Below are 20,698 nucleotides of genomic sequence, written 5' to 3'. Positions count from 1 at the left end.
CACACCTCCAGATGGTGCCACTCCCTGGTCCAAGAATATACAAACCATTACATCAGGTTAGAATGTGTTTGACTATTCTTGCTATATCAGGGTTTTGTCTGGTTCACTGAAAGAACTCTATACCGAAGCACTGTTAGGCTTTCCAGTAAAGCCCTAATGGTATTTATTGATCTTTACTTGTTTTTTCAGTCACCTACACATACATTCGTTTTTTAAAAATTCACCTTACTACTAACAACAGTATATCTGATTTAGGCCCTGGAGAAAAATGATATTATCTATACAAAGAAATTCAGACTGTGAAATATCAGTTCAACATGGCCAACAATTTCTAGGGATTTTGCTTGAACTTTGGAGGGCATGGCTTCCTTACTTTCTTACGGATGGTAATCCTGGAGGAGCCATGCCCCTGCCCACCTTCCCTCCTGGACCCCAGCCCCCAGTCATCTCTCAGTAGGTTTCTCTGTTAGTTGAGCTAACACTCCCAGAGTAAGGAAAGGGTGAGGGGTAAGCGGACCCTGCTCATGTCCTGTGAGCTCTTGGAACTACTTGCAATATAGTAAGAAATATCACATTTTCTATTTTTTTTAAGAGTGAGTAGGATTTTTAGGCTTGAATTGTCTATAATCTAGACATTCCAAGCCAATGTTCACAGAGGGAAGAGAGTTCATAGTGGGTCTGTAAATATTCTTTGACCCAGTGATCATTGCCTGACTCTTCTGGTCACTGCAGCAGCCGTCTTTGGGCCACATGATATTCGTTCAAGTCTTAGATGGAGCTTCCCTGTCTGATGAGCCTCTAGGTCCATGTGTTCTTGTCTTGGCTATTTGAGAGGTTGTTTCTTCTGCAGAAAGAAGCTGATCACTCTTTAATCAATTGTGCGTACGATCAGGACCTTTATTTACGAAATATGAAGATGCCGTCTACCAACAGGCAACCATTACAAAACAACCACATAGACAAAAATATAACCCACCACCCAAAGCAGGCTGAGTCCCTGTTCTGTGCAACTTAAAAAAAATGTTACTTTTCCCTCTCTTTCTATTACCTAAGACAAAATGAATTGTAAGTTGAATACTATTTAGCTGAGGAAAATTTAATTCCAGAGGGCCATTATAAAGCCATACAGTTAGAGAAGTTAAAAAAAAAAAGTAGCTTGATACAATGTAAGAAGTAATGAGATGAGAAACAAATTGCTACATTTTAAAAAGCTAATAGGTACTTATGGTAAGTTCATTGCAAGGCTTATGACAAGGCTTACAAGTAGTCTCAGGGCTTGGTCATTTTTCAGCTGTTCCTGAGAAATTTCCCACTATCTAGGAGTCAGGGAAGTGGAGTAGTTACCCTGGGAAGCTCTGTCTCATTAACTGTGAGTGAGGCTCAGAGCCTGTTCTGATAGCTCTAGGTCAAAAGATAGTTTGCAAGCTGATGTCGTTGACATTTCCCTCCACTATGGGCACTGTGAGAGCTTCAGAGCTCTTTGTACAACCCATCATAGATGTCCCTCTTGGGCTCAGTACCCATACCGTCGTCACATGCAGAGGGATTAAGATGTATGTACTTTTGTGACCCTCTTAACAACATGGTGGAAACCTTTCAGCAGGATGTTGGCTGTTTCCTTGGAAAAAGTCCACAGAGATTGCTCTGTCAAAGGGCATGGAGCTTTTAAGGGCTTGCCAAATCACTTTCCAGAAAGACTCTCATGTGTAGTGTGAATTACATGTGTTAGGTAGGGCCTTTTCTGAAAAGCAGTACAACTACTCAGTGTCATTCTGCTTTTTTTTAAAAAAGCCTTTCATGTGCTGATATATAGAGATTATGCTTAAACCATTGGCCTTCTGTATCTGTGCTTTCATATCACAGACTCAAACAAATTATAGATCGAAAATATTCAAAACAAAAATGCATGCACAGTGGGCTGTTTTTCCATTTCATCTTCCTTTATACAATGTGGGTTAACAGCCTGAGTGGTCTGGTTTTGTGTGTTAACTAAACACAAGCTAGAGTCATCACAGAGAAAGGAGCCTTAGTTGAGGAAATGTCATGAGATCCAGCTGCAAGGCATTTTCTCAACTATTGATCAAGTGGGAGGGCCCAGCTCATTGTGGGTGGTGCCATCCCTGGGCTGGTACTCCTGGGTTCTATAAGAAAGCAAGCAGAGAAAGCCAGTAAGCAGCCACCCTTCCCCTCTCTCACCACTCACCACGCCCCCCCCCCCCGCGTCAGCTCCTGCCTCCAGGTTCCAGCCCTGCTTGAATCCACATTTTTACCAATAGCTATGAAACAAAATTAGATTTTAGTATTGGTGACATTTTTAGGATCGTATACTTCCTGGTCAAGTGTCAGGAGTTAGCTGGCAACTGTGTTTCTTGCCTAGTAGCATCAACAAAGGGTTGGACCAGAAAAGGTACTGAAGTAGCACCTTGAAGTTATTAAATACTTTGATTGGATATTTAATCCATGGCCACCCAAATAGTGACCATTGTACCTAACAGTTACTGTTAGAGGGTAGCAGGGTCTACACACATGCTCTTCATTCAAACTTGTAATAACCACATAGGATAGGGATTAGCCTCATTTATCTATGGCAAGAATGAGAACTGGAAAAGTTAAACAACTTATGTCACAGTAAGTAAGCAATGGATCCTGGTGTCATTTACCAAGGTCAGCAGGGCTTGGTGCAAACTGAAAACACATGGTTCATTACTAAAAAGTGATTATGAATACCAACATGGGAGCATCAGAATAGTTAGCCAAGCATAGGACTGTGGAGGGCCCCTCCAGGCTTACAGCCAGCAGGGAAATGATACAGGTGAGAGAAGCATGAAACTCGGCTTAGGAGGTTTTATGTCATGAGTGCCGGGCCAAGACTTTGAGAGTCTGACGCCGGTCGTTTACTTCAGCCATATTTAAGCACAGCACAATTTTGGGAAAAGAAAAGTTTCCTGAAAACAGTTAATTCAGTCCCCAGTGCACAACAATTTTAAGATATGTGTACGTTGTGATTCTTTATAAAGCACTGCTGGGTACTTTGGGTATAAGATGGGTACTGTTGACTCAGAGATAGATAGGACCCAAGATTTAGGGTCTAGGGAGAATGACTGAGGAAAACCCAATGCCAGTGGGTATCAGGACTGGCCTGGCCCGAGATAACCCAGGAGTCACTTAGTCATAAAGCATAAGTGACATCATTCATAAGGACGAGTTTTGTGGCCCAGAAGCACTGTTCCAGATTTAAATGGAAATGTTTGGGATAGGTGTACTGGCTAGCTTTGTGTCAACTTGACACAGCTGGAGTTATCACAGAGAAAGGAGCTTTAGTTGGGGAAGTACCTCCATGAGATCCAGCTGTGGGGCATTTTCTCAATTAGTGATCAAGGGTGGGGAGACCCCTTGTGGGTGGGACCATCTCTGGGCTGGTAGTCTTGGATTCTATAAGAAAGCAGGCTGAGCAAGCCAGGGGAAGTAAGCCAGTAAAGNAATAAACCCTTTCCTCCCCAACTTGCTTCTTGGTCATGATGTTTGTGCAGGAATATAAACCCTGACTAAGACGATAGGAAAAGCATAAATTGTGGGAGACACTGGCAGAGCCTGGCTCATCAGGTAGCGGAAGCTCTCTAGGTTGTAAACTGTGTTTATTCCCAGCATTCTCAGAGGAACAGTTAAGCACCTCATTCCATTGAAGTGATAAGCCATGTGCTTATCTTTTTCTGACTTCTCCAGTGTTTATTTGTGTGCACAAGAACTTTTTTTCTACATAGGCCCTTTCTGAGTGTGAGATCCTGTGTGACTTGCATAGCTCATGCAAATTATGCGAGTATAGACAGGTTGGTTCCACAGGGTATAGCTGAAAGGCACAGTTTGGCAAAGATTTGATTTGGGCACATACGAAGTAGGTGGGGAGCTCTTTGTGCCTCAGGACTAAGTTGCTTGAAAGCACTGTTGGGTACAAGATGGGCACTGTTGAGTCAGAGATAGATAGGACCCAAGATTTGGGACTAGCTTTCTCTTCAAGGACTTTGAGATGTTTTCTACTTAGGGGCAAGCAGAACCAAGACCCATATGACCCTCTTCTGTAATAACCTCTTTGTTTCTGTGTCCTTGCCGGGCTGGTCAGCCTTCCTTTACCGAGACTCTGCAGCAACTGATTGGTAGAGGGATTTCTGGATTCCTTTTGCTTTGCCTATATCCAAGGTGCTAGTTAAGTTCTTTTGGAGAAGTTGTTCATGTAGCAGGTGAGCTGTCTCTTCTATTTCTCAGTCTCAGTGGTGTTTGGCTTGCCAATAGCTACCATGTTTACCACCCAGGCACCATGGGTTCACTTAAGTCATTGAGCTAAAATTGTTCACACACTCAGGAACACACTGTGTCAACTGTATATATACATATATGCACTCATGACATATTTGAATATTGCCTTATGGAGAAACCATTTTTTTTCCACTGAGATATTCCAATCTGTGAAATGCCAATCAGTTCTACTACTGCTACCACCAAATACTTTCTTCTTCACATTTTTCTTGACTGTCTCTGATACCATAAGATTTGGAAAGATTACATGGGTCTAAGTTTTTCTCTGGTTTCTCTGGGTGACACCAGCATGCCCTGTGAGCTGACCAGAGGACAAGTGTAGAGCTTGTCTAGATTAATGACTGCATACTCAGCAGGCCCAAGGTTTCAGTTTGCTCTGTAATATCTTTCTGAGATGAACTAACAGAAAGCCTGCATTGCCTGAAACGAAGCTGTCATAAGACAGTCAAGCTGAAGTCAGTGTCTCTACAAGTTCTAGAATCTTTCCAAGACTCACCCGTGCAATGCAAAGCTGTGGAGGCACGCTTGTTTTCTTTCTAACCAAATAAATCAGTGCAAATCAGATTATTCTGGGTGGGTATGCCTGGCAACATCATTTTGTCCAAGATCCTGAAAGCATCTGAGAAGTCCCTGGAGCTTTGTCTCACATTCAAACCAACAAGATAGCGAGCAAAGGAAAACAAGATTAGGAAGTCTTGCCGGCACACTCAGCTGAGAAACGGAAGCTGCAATTTAAATAATTTGCGGCAAGAGGTTTGAATGATTCTGAGCACAAGATTGTTCAGGAGTAGCCAAGTGATTTATCCCCAAGGCGGAATCTGACAGTGAGCTCTCTGGGCCCACAGGAGCAGGAGTGATGTCCAAGAACACGTTTTTCTTTTTTTGGCCATGCTATGAACATTGTTCCTCTCTGTGCTATGTTCTCAAATGTGTCTCTTGCCATGGAACAATATATTTCACCCATTGCATGGATTCAGAAACAGACTCCACTTGAACCACCTGAACTGGGGAGACTGTTAAGGGACTGTTGTAAGACTATAATGATATTTGACAAGAAAATGACTACCAATTACTTGAGGCTTTCACCCTATGTAAACTGTGCTAAAATTGTATGCTTTTTTCTTCCAGTAATACTATCGCTAGCCCCATTTATATGGAATACTCCCAACACTCACTCTACATGAATGACTGACATAATTGCATAACTCTTAAGAATGCAGATGTTCATGTTTTCAAACAATGAAACTCATTTCAATTGACCTTATTATAGATGGAATTCTTTATGTTCAAACCTCGATTCCATCAACATTTATTTAGCACTGATTGCTCTGGGTGCAAGGGTAATGGACAGAGATACAAGAGGCAGGGATTGGGTGCCATTCCCAGGAAAGAGAGTTGGGCACAGCTTGGCTTCACTGTCATTAGGGTAAAGAGACACAGAGTCTTTGCTTACTCATTTTTCTCCATCACCAGGATTACCTACCTGGGGGAGGGAAGGCTAAGTCCCTTGTCCCTTCTGAGTTTGTAGTAGACCAGTTTCCTTGTTAATGTTCAGTGTCTCTTACTCTGTGAAAGCAGATGTTGAATATAGCAAGTCCAGGCAAGGAGGATGTGGTGGAGCAGTAGCGTACCTGGAGGTTTTGTCTACAGAGGCGAAGGTGAAACTTTTTGTGCCAGTCAATGGTGTCCATGATAGATGATGTTTCTTAAGAGAAAAGGATCGTTTTCCACCAGAAACACAGCTCTGGCCGACCACACACTTCTTAAAATGTATTAAGATCTCTGAAACACTGAGACTATTTATAGGGAGAGAAGCCAGGAGACTCTGTTTTATATTGTAAAAGGCTTTGGAGACTATGAAAGTCTGCGGATTCTTTGGTCAATGCTCTACTTCTCCGTCACCTGACTGCTTCCTCTCCCCTCTCTTCTCTCTCTCCCCAGGGTATGGGAATATTGCTCCGAGCACTGAAGGAGGCAAAATCTTTTGTATTTTATATGCCATCTTTGGGATCCCACTTTTTGGTTTCTTATTGGCTGGAATTGGAGACCAACTTGGAACCATCTTTGGCAAAAGCATTGCAAGAGTGGAAAAGGTTTTTCGAGTGAGTACTGTACCAATTTAAACCCTCCTTACTGGATTCATTGGCTTTAGCCTAATAGGAGTGAGAAGGCAGCATCAAGGGTTCTGACCAAATGGAATAGTTGAATGCTATGATTGTGTTTGTGTTTTCTCTTTTCGAGGATGTGGACAGAGGACTGTGTCTAAACGTCTTTTTCTTGAATAACTTCCTGCCTTGTGGTACTTACAGGATCAAAGAAGGTTAAGAATGGATTACCAACACAGATTTTCTGAAGATGTAAGGCCCACTCACCATCTTAGTCAGTTAATACTGCTATAATGAAATGCTTGAGGCAGGATGGCATAGAAACAGCTGGAACTTATTTCCTACAGGTTGGAGACTGGATGTATAGGATGAAGGTTCAGCAGCCTGGTGAGGGGCGGTGCTCCCCTTTCAAGGTGTGATTGCCCAGAGAGAAGGGTACTAAGGCAACTGTGGTAGATCAATGGAAAGGAAACGCATCTTGACATTGCATGATGCCTGTTAAAAGGGCTTTAACCCTATTGGTGAAGGAGGAGCCCTCATGACTAAACCCCTTTAAAGGCCCTCCTTAGCTAACACCTATCACATTTAAACCATGACTTCAGACCCCTTATGGAAGATAGTAAGCTGGTTAGACAGTTCAGTGGGTGAGGGTGCCTCCTGCCAACCCGAATTCAGTCTCCAGGACTGACATGGCTCTTACAAATCATCTGAGTCATGATATGCTCATGACTCACACACACACACACACACACACACACACACACACACACATACACACACACACCCCAAATGAAAAAGATGGAAGGTAGTTTCCTTACTGTTTTTTAAAGTGATGTAGAGAAATAGAAACCCATCTGTTTCATTATTAGAGTACCTTCTCTCGTTGGATTTCTGCACAATGTCTTCAGGTGATCCTAGATTCTTCTAGAAATGGAATTTCTCTGTCCTCTGCGCTGTGCTTCGTGTCTCTTTTTCGTGGCCTCTCCTCATTCTGTCCCCCAGTGCTGAGCATTCTCTCAGCAACAGGACACCAGTGCTCTACTTCATGCTGAGTCACGGGGCACTGTTATTACCTTAGCATCTATTAAAAACAGCTACCCTTAAAAAGGGACAGAAATCTCAACTTGAGGAGTTTATTTCCGAAAGGTGATATGTTTGAGCTCTGTGGCAGGTATGTAGGATGGATGTGAATGGCTAAGGTTGCCAGTACTATTTAACTCAAACCTATTCTTTATGGAATTCTTTTTTACAGTAACTTAGCTCTGTGTGTGTGTGTGTGTGTGTGTGTGTGTGTGTGTGCGCGTGTGCGCGCTCCTGCATCTCCATATGTGTATGTGGGGGCCAGACATCAATGTCAGGTGTCAACAACCCTGATTGATCCCCACCTTTTGTTTTTGAGTTAGTGTCTCTCACTGAACCCAGAGCTAACCAGTTTAATTGTGTAGGTCAGCCAGGAAGTTCCAGGGATCCTCTTCTCTTTGCCTTCCCAGTATTGGGATTATATATGTGTGTTCCTATGCCAGCTTTCTATGTGGGTGCTGGAGGAGAGCTTAGCTCTTCATACATGTGTGCCAAGCACTTTATAGACTGTGCCATCTCCCAATTCTCTCATGATAAATTTTTTCAAAAGGGACATTTTGAGAACTTTTTCAGAATCTCTAATGATGAATGAGCTTTAAATCAGTCACCTTATGTCCTCGGAGATAAGATCTTTCAGATGGTTCCTCAGATCCTAGATTCTGTTTCTCTTTAGCTGATTCAGGGGAGTTCCTCAGAGGGCAATATAATTCATTAGCATATGAGAAGAACCTGCTGCTTAGCTGGGTGATAGTCATAAACCCAGCTGTTCTGGGAAGCTGCCTCCATTTCTTCTGCAAAAGGCGGCAGAGTGCAAATCAACTTTAGGAAGTTTGAGTGATGGCTAAATAAAATAATGGGTAGACAAGTCCTTGGCCCAGAGCCGGAAACACAGAACTCAGATGTGCTGCTTCTCCTAAAAGGAGAATTTGCAGGTTGGCTAGCCACTAACATGGATTTTGTGCATGTGTGAGCATTTCTGCAATGTCCCACACCCTTTGCTCCCTGGGTGCTGGCTGCCTAGCCAACCTCATTAGAATGTGCACCTGTCTCCTCAGTGGTCACCATGGAAACCGTGGACCGCAGCTTCTCAGATGTTTAGGTCTTCTTAACTCAGACACAGCAGCTTTGTCTCCAAAGAGCTGTCTGAATTCCTTGGAGGTGCGTCTTAGCCATCAGCACAGCCCTTTGAGTTAGCGGAAAATGACTGTGGTGACTGAACCCTAAGAAGAGAATTCCTTAGGACGTTCCCATGGAGAAGTGACAGATTTGGCGTGCCCCCTTCCCCCTTTTGGGTAGCTCTTCTCGGTTCCAGTTACTTTGGTCATAGAAGAAAGACTTGGATCGGGGCTTTTCAAATCCCCCTCAGCAGAGTTAGCTATTGTGTTCCACAGGAGGGGAGAGATTGCAGTCATTTTACTGCAAGTCTACCAAATTTCCGAGTGCACCCTGCTGTAATGCAGATCATACTACAAGTGGAGCATGCTTTTTTGCCTCCTTTGCGCTGCTTCCAGAAGGTCCTTCAGTAGACTCTTGGGCCAAGCCTGAACATTTGCACATTTTACTTTCATGCTGATGGTCCTTATAGCACCATCAAAGACAGGGAGTCATTCAGGAAGGCAAGGCGGATACGTCTTGTTGAACAGGTGACATACAGGGGATACATTTACCATCAGTCAGAGGCTATGTGGAGTGGTGGAATGCTAGGACGAATCTAAGCATATTTCCACTATATACAAACAACACATTGTGCAGCAGTTTGCTTGCTGTGTGTAAAGTTGTGGTAGAAAAACCCTCCATACCCTTGGCTATCCACATAGACAACAGTTAAAGTTACGTGTAGATGATTATTTCAGGAAAGGCAATTGTATTCACCCGCAAGTCTTGGGGCATGAATTTTCAGTTGTCACAGGAAAAATTTCATTTAATAAAGTCTGCATACTGATTTTTAACCCTTTGCCTTCATCTGATGTCTTCCAGCTCTTGGGAAGAGAAGGTGGTGTGTGTGTGTGTGTGTGTGTGTGTGTGTGTGTGTGTGTTTATCAGTCTTCTGGGTGACTCTTCTTGGGGTCATTTAAACATACCCTAGCTGGACTCTCATTTGCCAAGCTGCTGAGGGACACTGTGCTGCTTAGGAATGAGTCTGGGCTACAAAACACCAATAAAAGCCAGGCTGTTGATGTTTGGATGGAGTAAAAACACCTTCATCTGTGGTTCTTGGGATAAACTGAGAACTATGGGGTCAGTTAGATGTCACAATGCTAGTGTTGCTACTGATGAGCTGCCCAGGAGATGCAGCCTTAACTATGTTGCCAAAAGCACTTAGTTTTCTCTTGAGGTGTATAATATGTCATCACAACTCGTGACAGCACAGCAATGGAAACCGCGCCCACTTGTTCCATCATTGCTCTGGAGGTCACAGGTCTGGTGGGTTCAGGTGATAACATGTTCTGGGTATCACACGGGGCCAAAGTCAAAGTGTTGGCCAAAATGAGGCTCCAGGTCTGAGGATGTGGGAAAGAGCCAGTATTCACTGTATTACCTTTCCTGGGATGGCTACCCTTTCTATTCACTGCAGATAAGCAACGCTGAACCAAAGTACGAATTCCATCTGAGGCTAAGCGAACCAGTGAATTTATTGAGGTTGATTCCAGGAGAGTGTATGAGGAGATGCTTCCAGAAGAAAAGTGACTCAAGCAGCAGCATGGCCCAAACCCCTATCCCACTAAAGCTGAGGGCTCCCAGTGCATGCTAGAGCTCCCCACATGGCTTACAGGCAGCAGGGCTCCTGAAGGGTCTCCTTCCTGGGAGTTGCTTACTGCTTACGAAACCCTAGCACGGTCCTCACACATACTGGGAGTTTTGTGAGGCCTGAGATCCTCTCTGCTTCCTCTGCAAGGCCGTGTTTCCATCTGGAGAGAACAGCTACAACCATATTTCTCTGTGGTTCTCGGATGGAGAGGCTCATCTCCTTGTAGATTTGGAGCAATTTCCTCAGTTTTACCCAAATGCTTTGCTACATGTGCCTCTTCAGCTTCGAAACCAAGGACGTGCTGGATCCTCCTCACGCTTTGGATCTCCCCGACTTCCACTCTGGTCCAGCCAAGGGGAAAGTGCTCTGTGTTTGATGGCTTTGAGATTAGATCAGGCCTGTGGGGATAATCTAACTTAAAGGTCAGCCATATTGTATCACATCATTGTGGGAGCGATAGGTCACTGTGTCACAGCAACTGGGGATCGGAGTAATTCACCTTCTGAAGGCAGCACAGACATTCTCCCTTCAACACACTTGGAGTTGTAGAATCATTGGTAGTATAGACCTCCTCCACAAGGACAGTCTGCCTCATCGACTTCGCTACATCCTGGTGAGCTAAACCTAACTCATCTCTTTACAGCAAAATCATTGAAAAAGCAGCAAAAGGGGGGCCTGGGAAGAAGGGGTCCAGGTTGATCAGGTTAAGTCCCTTGTCTAGTTGGAAAATGAGGATAGATAGAGGCTCAGAGCATGTCCTACGACATTGTGATGCCAGGAAAACAAGCCTGCTCCTTGCCCCCTGCCTCCCCACCCCCTATCCCTTTTGCCCCTTCCCCCCTCCCCCCCCCCCACATCACTGATAAACAGTGGCCGAGAATTTGGACACTCATTTATCTCATATAGCAAGAAGCCTGGAAGCAGCTTGCTTTAAGTGGGGTCCACAAGCCACAACGCAGTGTCAAACATATCCAGAGTTTTGTTTGTTTGTTTGTTTGTTTTTCTTGGCATGTCAGCTTTTCATCCATAGGCCTGTTACCTCGTGGTTACAAGAAGGTTACACTAGGAGAAGATAGTATGGCTCCATGCAGCCAGAATCAAGGCAATATGAAAGAGACATTTAAAAATTTGTCATTATATTTGTTTATTCTTTTTGTCTCTCTCAAAGACTTTATTATAGCAGTTTTAGATTTGTAGCAAAATTGAAAGGACAGTATATAGATTTACTATATATATGCATTCTCAATTATATTATACATTCCTATTTATATGTATAAATATTTCCATTTATATATGCATACATATGTATAAAACACACTCACGTGCACACGTGCCCACACTCACACTAACCCCATATGGTGAACATTATCTAACAGCGTAGCACATTTTTGTTTCATCTGATGAACCTGCATTGGGGCATAATTACTTCTTGGTCTGTAATTTACATCAGGGTTCTCTCATAATGCTGTCCATCTTCTGTTTGCCCAAGCTTTTCAGCAACACAGACCCACCATTGTAGAGTCACACAGCGCACATCCACTGCACTTGAAAGGAAACATCTCAGCTCAGGATCCCCAAGAGAAGTTTGCAACACAAAGGAGATTTATCTACCCCAGAGGGGCAGAGGGCAGGGGATGAGAGACAAAGGCTGGAGATAGAGGATGAGGGAGAAGGAGAAGGGAACAAGGGAGGGGAAGGGGCATTTGTCCCCGAGGAGAACTGGACAAAGGCCTGCCTCTGGATAGAGAGCAGACAGACAGGGCACATAGGAAAATGGCAGTTTATAGATGTAAAAGGGGGAAAAAAAATCAGGTTAGAATGAGGTATTTAATTATAATTGGGCACGAGGTGAGCCAAAGTGGGCTTTTGATTGCTGGATCTTGGTGGTTAGCTAGCTCCAGGAGGAAGTAGCCAGTAAGGGAATAGACCCTGGTGGCTAGCTTTAGAAATTTAATCTAATGATTTTTAGTAAGGCAGAGGGAATGGGGGAGAAGGGCAGGGTCTGCCAGAGTGGAGCTCACCACACTCCAGCTGGCCAGAGCCTCTTCAGCACTTGCCACCTGGGGTCTGCCTGTTCACCTCTTTCTGTTGCACAAACCCTGGAAAACACTGATCCTTTTCCAGGTTGCTACAGAGCTGGGGCATACAAACACAGAGCCCTTTCATGGCTCCCCCCAGTTAGCTGTAGACAATCATCTGCTGTCTAAATAGGCATTTCTTCGGGAACTCTCCTGGATTAATAGTTCATTTCTCTTGAGTGCTGAACGATTGTTTTTTTTTTCAGGAGTGGTTATCTGACTTATTAATCTATTTACATACTGAAAGACAGCCTCCTTGTGCCCTACTTCGGGCAATATGAATAAAGCTGAGGGAGCCACCAGTTTTAACTCCTTTGGGTAAACACCAAGAGAAATGGTCAGTGGATTTGTGAGCATCCTTAGTGTTAAGAAACCACTTTCCCTGCGTTCTCAAGGCAATGTACCGTTCTCCCCTTCCACAAAGAATAAGTGAGGGTTTACCCTTCCTGTTGCCACAGTTTTCTTGACAGCATTCGGTGTTATCTGCACACATTCCAGTGACTGCGTGGTGGTAGCTCCCTCTTTTTATTTGCAGTTCCCAAATGACTTTTGACATGGAATATATTCTCCTATGGTTATTTGACAGCTAGTAGTTCTATATTAATGTCTTTGGCCCATTTCTTTTTTTCTTTTTCCCCTTTTTTGGTGGTGGTGGTGGTGGTTTTGAGACAGGATTTCTCTGCATAGCCTTGCCTGTCTACTATAGGTAGAGAGATGTACATGTGTACTGCATGCATGTCTACTGTGTACATACATGTGTGCAGGTATGCACATAGGCACATACAGGGATGTATGTTCAGAGCTTGGTGTCAAGGGTTTTTCTTTATTATTTCTGCCTTATTTTCAAAGCAGGATCTCTCACTGAACCTATGCTGCTAGACTCATTGGCTAGCAAGGTCCTTCTCCCATCTCCGTCTCCTCAACACTGGGATTATAGGCCTGTGATTTTGTGTCCTACTTTTTATATGGGTGCTGGGGGTTCAAACACATATCCTCATGCTTGCAAGGGAAACACTTTACCAACTGAGCCATCTTCCTAGCCCGTAGTCCATTTAATCCATCAATCAATCAATGAATCAACCGTCAATCCATCCATCCATCCATCCATCCATTCATTAGTTAATTAGTTCATTAATTTTTGTATGTGGATGTCTTGTTGTCTCAGTCTCATTTATTAAGAGGACCATCTCACCTCCATTTTTTGTCAAAGACAAATTGGTTATCTTCATATGTGTCTATTTCTAGCCTCCCTACCCTGCTCCATTGCTCTAGTCTTTCACAAAGACTGCACCCTCTTGATTAGTGTGACTTTGTACTAAATCTTGACGTCAACTGAGGCCAACTCAAGATTCAACGTTCTTTAAAGTCAACGTTCTTTATATCTTTGGGTACTGTGTTGAAAGTAATTCTTTCTATCTTTCTCAGAGGTTATTCTGTCTCTGTGTGTGTACATGCAGGTGTGTACATGCCCATGAATTTTTTTTTTTCTTTTCCTGTCTCATCAGCTGGAAATGGATTGCTTGACCATTCCCAGCAGTAAGGGAGGTTAGGGAGGCAAGCATCTAACAAAGGGCAATTGGATTGACATTGACCTGTGATCTTTGATCTCTCAGCAGTCTGCATCAGCACCCTCCAGAAACCTGTTAGACACAGTTGTTCTTTGAGGGTTTGGAGCCCAGTGATCCAAGCTCTCCGGGTGACTCCGATGCCTGCGGAATTTTGAAAACTCTAGGGATAGGGGAGACCATTTATCATCCCTTGGGGTTGCACACATTGCTTTAATGAATGGAATTAAATGATCAGAGAAGGTGGGGTAAGCAGTTTATTGGTGTCAGTCAATGGATGCCACATAAATCACTCTTCAGGAAACTGTCCCTTTCCCCTGATTGCCATAAACCGATCCTTGAATCAATTGAGACAGGCTGGTATTCACTCTAGTAACAAAGCATCCTGGCTTACTCCCACCCATGCAGGCTTGAAGTCTGGACAAATGTTCAGGGCTATTGGGTTTGCTATGATAGGAGACAAACTAGAAGTTTAACACTGGGCATCCAGGGAGAGGTCATTGTCCTGAACTGGTCACTCAACCTCAAAGGTTGATGCTCTGCTTGATTTCCAAGGGTGATAAGAAAACTCGTGGATACTGCAAACAATATTGACGCATCCCTTGGGTTGCTCTACTGGACCCCTTTAGGATGACAAACACCCTGGGAATTTAGATGCAGGTGGCCTGGTCATTCATTTTTGAGAAACACTATTATTGTGAGTCTCTTTTCCCATCCAAGAAAATTGAGCTCATCATTCATGAAATCACCAGCCTGAAGTCATGTGTTAAGTGAGTGGCACTATCTAGATCTGAACCAGGTGTCCCGTTAGGCCTCTTCTGGTTGATCCAAAAGTTTTTACTGTCAGGTACATTGGTTTAAACCACATCGTGAAGCCAATGTAGAGTTTGAGATCTTTTTAGCATATCTTGCTAGTTAAATAAAAATAGTTTACCCTTCCATTGCAAAGTGGGGAATCTGGGCAGTCAGTAAGGAAGAATAATTATTTGAGATTAAACAGGCCCAGGGCCAGATCCCAAAACAGGCTCTCAAAGTTAGCAGCCCCTCTCTCCCCTGCTTTGGGCTGGCTCTGCCAGGAATTCTGGCCACCACTCAAGGAGATGCTTTAGGGAAGCGGAGTTAGTTTTTGGATCAGGTCCCATTGCCTTGCTCTGAGCTGCGCTTTGGCCTCTGGGAAAAGGCAGCTACCCCTTTCCATCTACTGAGCAGTAAGCTTTCTGATATTTCTCCTAAAACCAAGGGACACACATTTTCTTCCTTAGCCTTCTGTCTTAGGATTTATATTCCTGCATAAAACATCATGACCAAGAAGCAAGTTGGAGAGGAAAGGGTTCATTTAGCTTACACTTCTACATCACTGTTCATCACCAAAGGAAGTCAGAACAGGAACTCACACAGGGCAGGAACCTGGAGGCAGGAGCTGATGCAGAGGCCATGGAGGAGTGCTGCTTACTGGCTTGCTTCCCCTGCCTTGCTCAGCCTGCTTTCTTATAGAACCCAAGACTACCAGCCCAGGGATGGCACCACCCACAATGGACTTGGCCCTCCCTCTTGATCGATAATTGAGAAAATGCCTTACAGCTGGATCTCATGGGGGCATTCCCTCAGCTGGGGCTCCTTTCTCTGTGATAACTCCAGCTTGTGTCAGGTTGACACACAAAGCCAGCCAGTATACCTTCCCTCCCTGCAAGAATAAAGCAAAAATGTTTATTTGCCTTTTGAGGCAAAGGAATCTGTGGACAGCTTACAAATGATTCATTGCCACAGATCTGTTACCATCACTGTGGTTTGCAGGAAAGGACAGGTAGGAGGGAGGCAGAGTTCTAGAATGTTCTATCTCATGCCGGGGCACAAACCGAGAGACAACTTAGGAGAACACACTTGGCAGGGGGTTTCTGTCTTTTGAGGACACAACCAGCAGCAAAAGAATTAGCTTACAAGGATTATCATCGAAAGCAAATGAAAACCCATGGTCTGGAATTGCTGTTATCTTCAGCTCTGTAGGTTCAACTACAGCATCTAATTCCTGTTAGCTGTGATGTCATACGTGCCAGCATTGTACCTAAATAGACAGAGGACGAGAGCAAGGTGGTGGGCTGAGTTTTTAGTCTAAGAAAAGACTGACATTCAGTAGTATAGAAAAGATGTGATATTGGTGAACTCCAGTTTATTAGTTGGTGTGAGAAGGGCCTGTATGTGTGTGTTCAGGTGTCTATAACACACCTGCTCTCCTGCTCTAGTGAATAGAATATTTTATATATTAATAGCAAGTATATATGTAGCACTAATGTTGTATGGTGTGAGTTTTTTTTTTTTAATTAGGGAGAAGATTCTGGTGTAAATATAAACAGCAGCTTACTTTGCCTAAGGGGCTAGAAGGAAATAGGAGATAATTATTTTAAAATGAAAAAAGAAGAGACAAATAATTTTAAAGCCTTATCAACCAGATCTCTTCCAAATTAGTTTAGGGATATTATCTAGCATTAATAGCCATCCCAAAATGTACATTTGGGGTGGCCTACATAAATGACAACCATAAAGCAGACTCCACAGTTTCTCTTTTTTAAAAATTTTATTTATTTATTTTTTATTAGATATTTCCTTTGTTTACATTTCAAATGTTATGCCCTTTCCTGGTTTCCCCTCTGAAAACCCCCTATCCCCTACCCCTACCCCTGCTTAGCAACCCACCCTGGCATTCCCCTACATTAGGGTATAGAGCCTTCACAGGACCAAGGGCCTCTCCTCCCATTGATGACTGACAAGGCCATCTTCTGCTACATATGCAGCTGGAGCTATGAGTCCCAGCACGTGTACTCTTTGGTTGGTGGTTTAGTTCCTGGGAGCTCTAGGGGTACTGGTTAGTTCATATTGTTGATCCTCCTATGGGGCTGCAAACCCCTTCAGCTCCTTGGGCCCTTTCTTGAGCTCCTCCATTGGGGACCCTGTGCTCAGTCCAATGGTTGGCTGTGAGCATCCACCTCTGTATTTGTCAGGCACTGGCAGAGCCTCTCAGGAGACAACTATAACAGGCTTCTGTCAGCAAGCATTTCTTGTCATCCTCAATAGTGTCTGGGTTCCTTGGTTGTATATGTGATGTATCTCCAGGTGAGTCAGTCTCTGGATGGTCATTACTTCAGTCTCTGCTCCACACTTTGTCTCTGTAACTCCTTCCATGGGTATTTTGTTCCCCTTTCTAAGAAGGATCACAGTATCCACACTTTGGTCTTCCTTCTTGAATTTTATATGGTTAGTGAATTCCAGTTTCTCTTAAGGATTGCCTATGCCAGTTTTCCCATGGACAGTTCTCACTCTGGTGCAGGGCTGCTTATGAGGCAGGATAGAAAGGCAAGAAACTTAAAGGGATTTGAGAAGGAAATGGGGCTCCCCATCCTGGAGTCTGGCTGAGGACCCTTACCAGCCAAGAACCAAGAATTGCACACAATCAATGCCAGCTTAAGGCCTCTGCTTCACTGTAGGTCTGTGGTTCTCTAGAAATCTCACCAGAAATGCATTGTGCAATCCCCAGTGGTGCCTGGTGGTAACTCATTAGGGTACCATCCATCCAAGGTGCCCCAGAGGCACTATGTAGTCAGAGGGAGGGAGGGAGGGAAGGAGGGAGGGAGGGAGAGAGAGAGAGAGAGAGAGAGAGAGAGAGAGAGAGAGAGAGAGAGAGAGCCATATACAGAAACAGAGACCTATATATAGAGACAGAGAAACAGACAGAGATACAGAGAGAAAATAAGAGTTACAAATAGAGAAAAACATGTAGAAAGAGAATTTTCTTAGTAACCCTTTAAATGTTTCTTTTTTCTTTTTTCTTTTTATTAGATAATTTCTTTATTTACATTTCAAATGTTATCCTCTTTCCTAAAATGTATCTTGAGAACTACCAAAATAGAATATATATGTATACACATATGTGTATACACATATGTATACACACACACACACACACAATGTACCAGACCCACATCTCAGTATGTCTTTCTGAGTACCTCCTTCTCATAATCCTCATACTAAAAATCAATGTGAAAAGTGTCTTTTAATAAATTGTAACTCTTTTTTACAAAATCTTGTATGTTTGTTTGTGTGTGTGTGTGTGTGTGTGTGTGTGCGCGCGTGCACGCACGTATGCATTGAGATTTCTAGTGGATCATGGGAACCCCTCACACGGCTGCAGGTGTGTCTCCTCTCTTGCTGCTGTTGCTGCTGCTGCCTTCATCTTAGTATGACCGACGTTAGGCTGTGTAATTATTTGGTGTAGGCTTTCCCTGTGCTTCACTGGGCAGGTCTGCTTTCTTCGTTTTGTCTCTGTCCACAGTTACATCAGCCCAATGTCTCCAGACACAGTAACAACCGTCTTAAGATAAATTCTCCCCAGATAAGAGCTGAGGGTTCCAGTGGAGAGAAAGGGACCAGGGCCGTTTGCTTCACCGCCCACAGAGTGCATATCCTAGCCCCCTGACAGAACTTCCACCTCAGCTCTAGTGTTCAAGTCAACGGTGCTACCCATTTCTTTAGTGTCAGCACCAGCACCACCAAGAACCCCTGCCCCAGTTGGGTCCTTAAAGAAATCATTGAGGAGGACGATGGGAATGAGGTCATCTTTCACCGAGAAAGGAAAATGCCCGAGGCTTGACTCTGATGAGTGAGTTAGAGAAAGCTAGATGGTTCAGCTATGATTCTTCAGCAGTCAAACATCTCAGGGCTCCCTTTAGCTGATGGGGGCTAATTTAATATAACATTCTTCCACATTCTCAGCTTATCCTTAATAACTGGCCAGTGTCCCCTTGGCATTTTCTGTTGCTCTCTGAAATCACACCAGGATTTTTTTTTTTTTTTTTTGAGACAGGATTTCTCTGTGTAGCCCTGGCTGTCCTGGAACTCACTCTGTAGACCAGGCTGGCCTTGAACTCAGAAATCTGCCTGCCTCTGCCTCCCAAGTGCTGGGATTAAAGGCGTGCGCCACCACTGCCCAGCTTCAGGATTTTTTTAAAAAAGTGTATTTAAAATGTATCTTTCCTCTTTTGTAAAGAGCAAAGTTATCAATGCTACACAAAAAATAACTAAGTAATATGCTTTCTAGATAGTGGTCAGTTATTAATACACACACATACACACACAGAGAGAAAGAGAGAGAGAGAGACAGAGACAGAGAGACAGACAGAATCACAACTCAGGTCCTTATGCATGTGTAGTAAGTGATTTCCTGAATTGTCTCCACAGCCCCAACTGGTAAAGGTTTTAACGGAAACTAACATTGTCTCTCTTTCTGGCAAACTTTGGTTGCATGGAACTGGGGTATCTCATTGTTTTTTCAGGTCGGAAAACCATTGGTGAATCTGTCCATGTAGAGCCTAGGGTCTGACATTTGCCTGGTGGAGTTTGGCTGCGGTCAGGCTGAGTTTTGTGGCACCTCAGTCCTGGTGCCAGCATTACTCATCAGTTCTGAGGGTGTGCTAGGCTTCGGACTGCTGGCTTTACCCAGGATACACCCGTGTTCACATTTAGTATCTCACTGTTCATCTCCTCTATTGTGGAGTTTGACATAGGCTTTGGACAGTCCTTGCTCCTGCTGCACACTGCCGTGTAACCAACAGAATGGATTTACGGAAGTGGAGACCCTAAGGTCCGAATGCCCAGTTTGTTCTGATCTGCTTCCACAAGAGTCTTCATGGATGGAAACATCCTGTGCGTTGTTCCTCTAGTCCATTGCTCTGCTTGGAGCTATCTACGCTGTGTTCAATTTTTTGACTGATTTTACCTCCCTCCAGGTCTTAAGTCTTAAAGCCCTTAAATTTTAAAGTCTAAAAAGGAATAGGGTGAACCTTTTCTGTTTGCTGCTCCCTAAGGGAAACTTGTACAAATTTATCCAAAAGCATCATCTAACAGAGGGACCCATCTAGAAAACTGTATGTGAATTCACTCTCTCCTACCTCTTGCCCATCTGTGAGACGATTTGCTTCTTATAGCCCCTGGAGTCTTATTAATTAAAATGTTTTATATCTTCCCAGTTTGGGGCTACTTAAAACCCGGGGATGTATTAGCTCTACCCCATGGTAACCTGTATCTAAAATTAACAGCAGCTCTTGAGTTATGAGTGTAATGAGAGAGTTTTATTAGAATTCACATTTTTTACTGGCATCATAAAAATCAGCCTAATAAGTAGATGAGCTTTATCTTCTCTCTTTATCACCAATTTTCATGGGCTAGTTTGGTGTTCTTTGAGGCACCGACTTAACAGGGTAGTAATCCTCAGCTCCTCTGAAGAACTCATTGTTTATTTTAGATTGCATTCATTGATGTGAAAATTCTCTTTATCTATCTATCTATCTATCTATCTATCTATCTATCTATCTATCTATCCATCCTCAATGAATCTTAACCTTAGTTTTTTGGGGTGGACTTTTCATTGAACCCGGAGCTTGTCACTTGTCAGTTTGGCTAGACTGACTGACCAGTTGAGCCCCAAGGGATCCTCCTGTTTCTACTTTTTAGGCTCTAGAATTCTAGGCATTCACTGCTGTGCCTGGCTGTTACATGGGGGTGGGTGTTGGGAATATGAACAGAGCCATCTCCCAACAACCCCCTTTCTTTCTCTGTTTCTTTTTCTTGCATATTTTAACATTTAACCTCATGCTAATTGTTATGGCTTGGGTCTGGCATATTCTCCAGATGCTCATGAATTTAAGACTTGCACTCCTATACAACAGCATTCAGAGATGATGGGATTATTAGGGCTTGAACCTCATTGATGAATTAATAAATCGATGGATTCATAGCTTAAAGAAATGTTGAGAAGTAGGA

General features: G+C 43.6%; 1 protein-coding gene across 2 annotated transcripts in view; it reads left to right on the top strand.

The window, feature by feature from the left end:
- Positions 1–20,698, top strand: part of Kcnk10 (potassium two pore domain channel subfamily K member 10) — a 132,076-nt gene that overhangs the window by 79,589 nt on the left and 31,789 nt on the right. For both annotated transcript variants that reach the window (XM_021201643.2, XM_021201640.2), the window contains exon 4: positions 6,253–6,413. In XM_021201643.2, the coding sequence (XP_021057302.1) occupies positions 6,253–6,413 (161 nt within the window). The remainder of the gene's footprint in view (positions 1–6,252; positions 6,414–20,698) is intronic.

This window comes from Mus pahari, chromosome 7 (assembly GCF_900095145.1).
Source record: "Mus pahari chromosome 7, PAHARI_EIJ_v1.1, whole genome shotgun sequence".
Lineage (NCBI taxonomy): Eukaryota > Metazoa > Chordata > Mammalia > Rodentia > Muridae > Mus > Mus pahari.
Note: the sequence above shows the minus strand (reverse complement) of the source record. Positions and strands in the feature narration are given on the sequence as shown.